A 7,054-nucleotide genomic window follows, 5' to 3' on the forward strand; every position below is an offset into this window, starting at 1 on the left:
ACAAAATTAGGCACAAAATTTCTGTAACCATTCTTCTCAAACACTACTAAAAAACTAGTAAAAATCGATGGAAAAAACCGACGGAAAGACCGACAGATTCTGTCGGTTTTTTCAATAATTTTTTTAAATCTTTTTTTTTAAAAGAAAACCGACGGACTGCGTCGATTATTTTTTGCACAAAAATGCCCGAAAAAATATAATTATTTGTTATATTATTTTCTAAAATAGACCGATGGAGTCCGTCGATTTTTTATTTTTATTTTTTATTTTTTTATAAAAAACCGACGGAGACGGAGTCTGTCGGTTTTTAGAGCGAAAAAACAGTATAAATTAAATCAATGTAAGTATATGAACAAAAAATATCAGTGGTCTAGTGGTAAAGCCCTTTAATGCCAAGGAACATACCCGGGTTTGACTCCAAGTTCCTAGATTTCATTCTTTAATTTTCAAAAAAAAAAAAACCGACGTGTGACCATCAGTTTTTTTTTAATTTTTTTTAACAAAACTAACGGACTGGGTCAGTTTTAACTGACGCAGTCCGTCGGTCCGAAACGCGAGAGAGAACTTGAGGAAAAAAGTTGAGGTTAAAGAATGAACTTGAGGAAAAAGAAGCAGGGAGAGAGAAATATAGGTCTGAGGAATGGTTTAACGATTAATCTCACGAAGGTTTATGAGTTTGTACGCTGTTTGTATAAAAAAATAGATGGAGACCAAATTTGATAAGTTTTTGGATAGTTAAAGGACTAAAACCTGTAAGTATATAATTAAGAGACCATTTTAGACCTACTCCCATAGATAAGAGACTATTTATGGCTTTTTCTCTATTTATGGCTTTTTCTCTCACAGATGAAAAAAGCAACAAAATCTATCTTTCCTGTGTCTCCTCCATCATGAATACTGCAGATTCTTTATAATTTACATTTCATGGAGGGACTTGCAAAAGAGAAGACCAATTACAGAAAAGAATGAACCCAAACACAAACTATCAAAACACAATTGAGAAAAAAAAGAACCAACACTCTGCTAAATCCTGCTGTATATCAAACTGTACCGGAAAAACCTTCAAAGCCAAAGCCATAAACAATTGATGCTGTCTTCATTAGTTTCCTTTGAATCGGAGTAGAATGTACAGAGTACCAACAGGTTAGGCACCCAAATGAATTGCTAGCTGCATTATTGAAACAGAATCAAGAACAATAACCTTCTATTCATCACGCGTTCTCGTCACATCTTGCACATCCAATGGCTCGGGAAAAATCTCCTTTGAGTGTTGTCTAGCTGAGAAAGAATGACCACTTTCACGAGACCCTGTAGTTGCTGACCGTTTAAAACTACTTGCACGTTCCACCTTATCAGCCGCTGCTGCATCTGAAGAGCTGTGAAGCCAGCTCCCAAATAGAGTAGCATTCCACGACCCTTTGGATGAAGTTGCTCTAAGTCGTTCGGAGCTAGTGTATTCTTCCCTAACTACCTTCAACGGGTTTTCCAAAGCTTTAAGGATATATCTCATTAATGGTCTCCTCAAAGGTTTGGGATTGAGACAAGATTTGGCAACAATAGCCATGGCCCATACTTCCTCTAATAAATCTTCATCTATGATTAGGGAAGGATCTACTATGTTTGTTACAAGTTCCTTGTCATATATACTAATGCAAGACAGTGTTTTCTCCAACCACTCCTTCATGGTATCATCACTAGATGCACTGATACCCAACTTTCCGGTTACTAGCTCAAGCAAAACCTTGCCGAAACAATAAACGTCGTATGCACAAGTGGCATTAGGGCTACCTGTCCATCAAAAAAGAAGATTAGAAAGTCCAGTAGGCTATCACAGAAAAGCAGGACTTAATAAATTTCATATTATCGAGTAAACTCTATTTATCGTAATTGAATTAAACAAATGGCAAGTACCTGATGCGCCTTGTTCCGATGTTCTGTGTAGTAGGAAGAAAAAACTATATCAATAAGTAGTTCCAGTTGAGAGGTAATAACAATATACCATAATTACTTGTTATTATTAAATGAGATAGATGTCATGCAGGAAATGACAATCCCAACCACTCATAATATCTGAAACACATACGAGAATCAAGAAAAATGCAATCATTTTCAGTATTTCTGCAGAAAGAAAAAAATGTTTCTTGTGGGAAGAATGTAGGCTCTAAATAAAACTTGGTAGTGTAGAAAGAAGATTAGAGGAAAGATCTACTCACTGTGCCTCAATCCCAAATATAAATCTTGTTATGTAACATAAATAAAATATAAAGAGAGCCACAACTACTCACTGTGGCAGCCGCAGCAACCTGGAAATCCTGTTGTGATAGGTGTCTCCTCCTTGTGCATACACCTCATTCAAACTCCCTAACCGGACTTCAAATTTATCATCAAGAAGTATGCTGCTTGCTTGGATATCTCTGTAAATATAGCAAGACAATGTTTGAAAAAGGTGTGTCACCATAGGTGCCCGTAGGCATAAATCTGATAAAAAGTTGGGGGGTGGGAATTGAAACTTAAGAAATATTATATGACAGAGATGTGAGAATTTGCATCTGCAGTGCAGCAAAAGGACAATGTAACCATTTAGAAGAATAGTATAGAACCCGTCTTTTACAGTTTCATTGAATAGCTCAGGGAAAAGGCACAATGCAATGTCAATGCAGAAACTTGTGCAATTGGTTTCTCCTTTTCATGCACGGTCTATTACGCAGACGTTTGGAAAGTGAAGGAGTAACATATAGTGAACTAGAGACATTCATGATTAAAATTTGAACCAAGGGGGAAGGGAAGAAATAGACATAAATCATGGTGAATATCTGAACTTTTTTTTATAAATATGGTAAATATTCAAAGTGACTTCAAAAAGAGCTCGATGGGTCTATTAAAGTACAAAGGAAATCCAGGAAATAAATTTGCTAGTCACTGTTTTAGAAATAAATTTTAATATGGTAGAGCAGAAGGAAATCTAATAATAGAGAATCTGAAGCCATGTCACTAGACATAGAATCTAGAAGAAAGCAGAACTTGCTAAATTGGAAATATTGTAGCCAAGCATGCAACTAGAGAGCATAGCTAGTATATAACCATGGCGCCATCAAAAGAAAAAAGTATTTACAAGTTACTGCTGTGGGCCCTAATTGGCCAAATCGTATTGTTATGGAAATGTGTAATTTATTACACGTGAATAACATATAATGAAAACCCTCAAGTTGATAGATTCAAGCTTCTAAATCCAACATTTCATGGAGATTGCAGATCTACAAAAGGGCACATTATAGGACACATCAAGGATGAAGTCTTGTCTATTCCTTTTCTGTTTGTAAAATTCCATGAAGCTAATTGTCGCAGCTGTCATCTGATGTTTTGCTATTTATCTACGTTTTGGATCAATTTCAAACATATCGAACTTGTGGAGCGTTGAATTATCATTCCCTACAAGCTTCTGCTGAAACAATTTGAGAAAATTCAATAGAAATCTTTTTCAATAAGGACAATTTCAAAGAAGGGTTAAATCCCTTTTTCAACTGTGATCCAAATTGTTCTGGACAGACGGAACACAAAAATGACCAAAAGAGTAAAGGACTTGCTCTTTTCACCCTTACTCTTATCAGGTGTAACGGGGATATGTCAAGACAAAGTTTGGTTTCAAATATCAAGACAGCGCATGTTTCATTTTTCTGTAAATAGCTTATGACGAGATTCACCCAATTCACGTGTCCTAGCAAGCTTTTAGATCACTGGAAAGAATAGTTCCGGACTGTATTTAATTGCTAAATATCCAGCTCTAGTTTGTATCTTGTGGCCACTTTGCTCCAAAAAGGGAACACCTCAGAGTATATTTAACTGCCAAATCATCCAGCTCTAGCATATATTGAACCGGCTCTTATGGTATTGACTTAATTGGCACCGATAGACTGTTGAAATTCAAGAAGTGCAAAATGGTGCCAGCATTAACTTGGTCAAATTTTATCAGTAAGAAGAGGCTTTTTTCAGTGACGCCAATTAGTATGGAGGAAACTTAAACACTTTATCTTTCACGAATAATAGAAGTTGTTAATCTTCTCAAATATCACATATTGGTTCTTTTTGAGATGGGAATATCACATATTAATAAAACAGGCATATCATTCATTACACTAATTCTACCAAATATTCACCAAACATCTACAACCAAAGAACACATGTAGAAGGAAATGCAACTACTCTTCTGAAATTCATGATCCCCTGTCCCGTCACAATGATAACTTATGGTTAAGATAGTCAGGATACTGTATATGCACATCCAAACATGGAAGTTTGACATAAATAAAAATGATAGGTCTAGTCTGCATGATAAGCGGAAGTAAGAGGAATGCATCATAACGAACCCTATAATACCTGTGCACAAGAGGCGGATAACATTCATGATGCAGATAAGACAAACCCTCGGCAGCTCCAATAGCAATTTTCAGTCTCGTTATCCAATCAAGTGACTGCAAACTATGATCATCTGAATTGTTTTTTCTGAACAAAGAACTAGAGAGATCTCCATTTGGCATATATTTGTATACCAGAAACTTTTCATTTTCATTTTCCAAACAGTGTCCTAAAAGAGGGACTACTCTAGAATGAGAAACTTTGCTGAACAAGTCCAATTCTGACAAGTATGCTTCCTTTTTAACAATTCTTTTAACAACTACATGAATCCCACCTTCCAGGATACCACGGAAAAGATCACCTGAATGTCCATGTTTAATAAGATTTGCATCACTGAATTCACCGGTTGTTTTAAGGATCTGCTGGTAGTTAAATGCTTCTCCTAAATTTGAAAAATTCAATGATGCTCCAGGAGGACTTGCACTAGCAGGAACAGGCTCCACACCAGTGACCTTTTGATTTGTCACACCCCTCTTGCAGCAACAAAAAATCAGCATCATTATAAAGATTATCACTATAGCAATAAATCCGATACCTCCTAGAACAGCAGCTAATGTGATTACATTTTTGTGACTCTTCGTGTCAGATTTAGGAAACGGAGGCTCAATGGCATTTGGCACTCCAAAATTATCAAATATCAAGCTCCGCTCATTATAGAAAGATGCACATTCACTTGTATTCCTTTGACTTCCCAATCTTTGTAGGCAATTTCTATTAAGGGGCACGTTCCTTTGCCAGTACTCAGGAACTTTGCCTTGGAAATAATTATCTGATAGATCAAGAAAACTGAATCTCCTAACTACAGGCGGCAGATTCCCATAAAACATATTCTGAGAAAGGTTAACCACTGCACTCGGGAACTTTACATTTGAGCCAAGAGTAGACAGAGTACCAGTAAAGTTATTCGCAGAGGCATCAAGAAATTGCAACCCGGGCATTGACCAGAATACATCAGGAAGACTGCCAGTAAAATTATTATGGTCTATTTCCAAGAACTGCAGCTGGCTTAGAGGAACGAACAGGTGACCAGGCAATAAACCAGATAGAGAATTCTTCCCGATTTTCATTCGTCGTAAGTTCCTTAATCCTCTTAAATCATTAGGCACTACTCCAGCTAGACTATTTAAGCTGAGATCAAGGTCAACCAGACTCGAAAGGTCACCGAGTTGGGCAGGTATCAAAGAAGATAAACTGTTATTAGAAAGATTCAAGAATTTCAACTTAGATAAAGTCCCAATGACAGGAGGAATCGCCCCGGACAAATTATTCGACGACATATCAAGCAAAGTAAGGTTCCCAAGTGACCCAAATGATGCAGGAATTGACCCAACAAGTGAATTATATGAAAGATCAAAAACTGAAAGACTTGAAAGTTGACTCAAACTTGAAGGCACCATTCCACTAAGACCATTATTTGACAAGTATAAAACAATTAAACTACTCAAATTACCAAGAGTGGATGGAATAACACCAGTAATTGAACAGAACCTAAGATCAAGAACCTGTAAAAATACAAGTCTAATACCAAACCAATCAGGTATAGAACCTGGAAGTGCAAAATTTGATGCATTAAATGACTCCAAAAGAGTCAAATTTTGAAGAGCATCAATCAAGAATTGAGGATTTTGATTCCCATTTCGGGTACGTTTAAAACCAGAGATGTTTATTTCAGTAATTCTACCATTCTTGCAAGTAATACCTTTCCAATTTGAACAATGGTTGCCCTTTATAGGCCATTCTTTGGCTCTTAATCCTAAAGAAGATCTTAGTTGAAGTAAAGCCAATCTCTCATCTCCCCAACTCAACTCAAATGCAGAATCAAACAACAATAAAAGCATGAAAAAAATGTAACATACTTTGCCCAGTTGGTACATCATTATTCTTGTTGAGCTTTCATTGAAACTTGAAAATTATCATCTTTTTCTACTACTTCACATTCATAGAGACTTATATATGTAATTGAGCATACAAATATACATAGAATAAACACCTAACCGTTTTTTGGGTTTGATTTTTGGTTCTTGAAAAGTATAGTACTGCTATTGTACTACTTGTAGTACTATTTCTATATATATTTGGGTTACGTTCAACCCACTTTGTTTGTCTCTATCACGTTCTTTCTCTTTTTTTTCAGTTTGTTCAGTTGACGGGTGAGAAGGAAAAGATTAAAAGAGTAGCCAAAAAGTGAAGGGCACCTCTCCGGTCCAATGAAAGCTGGAAAAAAATTGTTTAAATTATTCTTAATTAATAAGATTCTTGCTTATTTATTGTCTTCAGTAAATAGGGACAAATCTGAAAAATAAAATTAATTATTTTTTAATTTTGTAAATTGACACTTACTTTGAACAAGAGGGATTACTGAAGATGTGCATTTACTACGGCCTCTGATTGGATTGTTGTTCCATGTCTCGTCTCTGATACATGGGTACTTTTTATTTAATCAAAATCATTAAAATTAAGTTATTTTCTGTAATAAGAAAATTAGAAGATTATTAAATTATTTTTCGTAACAAAGATATCAACTAAGTCTGCCTAAAAATCATACAAAAAATACTAAATGATTTTTCTTTTATAAAAAAATCATTCGAATTTTACCACATAATCATATAAAACGTCTTTTTCTTCCTCCAAGGAAATTTTT

General features: G+C 35.5%; 1 protein-coding gene across 1 annotated transcript; it reads right to left on the reverse strand.

Annotated features, from left to right (window-relative positions):
- Nucleotides 1–792: 792 nt before the first annotated feature.
- Nucleotides 793–6,594, reverse strand: LOC132606566 (probable LRR receptor-like serine/threonine-protein kinase At2g16250). The gene is made up of 4 exons (XM_060320141.1): nucleotides 4,375–6,594; nucleotides 2,286–2,414; nucleotides 1,912–1,934; nucleotides 793–1,788 (listed from the first exon to the last, which is right to left on the reverse strand). The coding sequence occupies exons 1-4, from the start codon at nucleotides 6,288–6,290 to the stop codon at nucleotides 1,205–1,207; spliced, it is 2,652 nt and encodes an 883-aa protein (XP_060176124.1). The 5' UTR covers nucleotides 6,291–6,594; the 3' UTR covers nucleotides 793–1,204.
- Nucleotides 6,595–7,054: the final 460 nt, after the last annotated feature.

The sequence above is a fragment of the Lycium barbarum genome, chromosome 8, assembly GCF_019175385.1.
Source record: "Lycium barbarum isolate Lr01 chromosome 8, ASM1917538v2, whole genome shotgun sequence".
Taxonomy (NCBI): Eukaryota; Viridiplantae; Streptophyta; class Magnoliopsida; order Solanales; family Solanaceae; genus Lycium; species Lycium barbarum.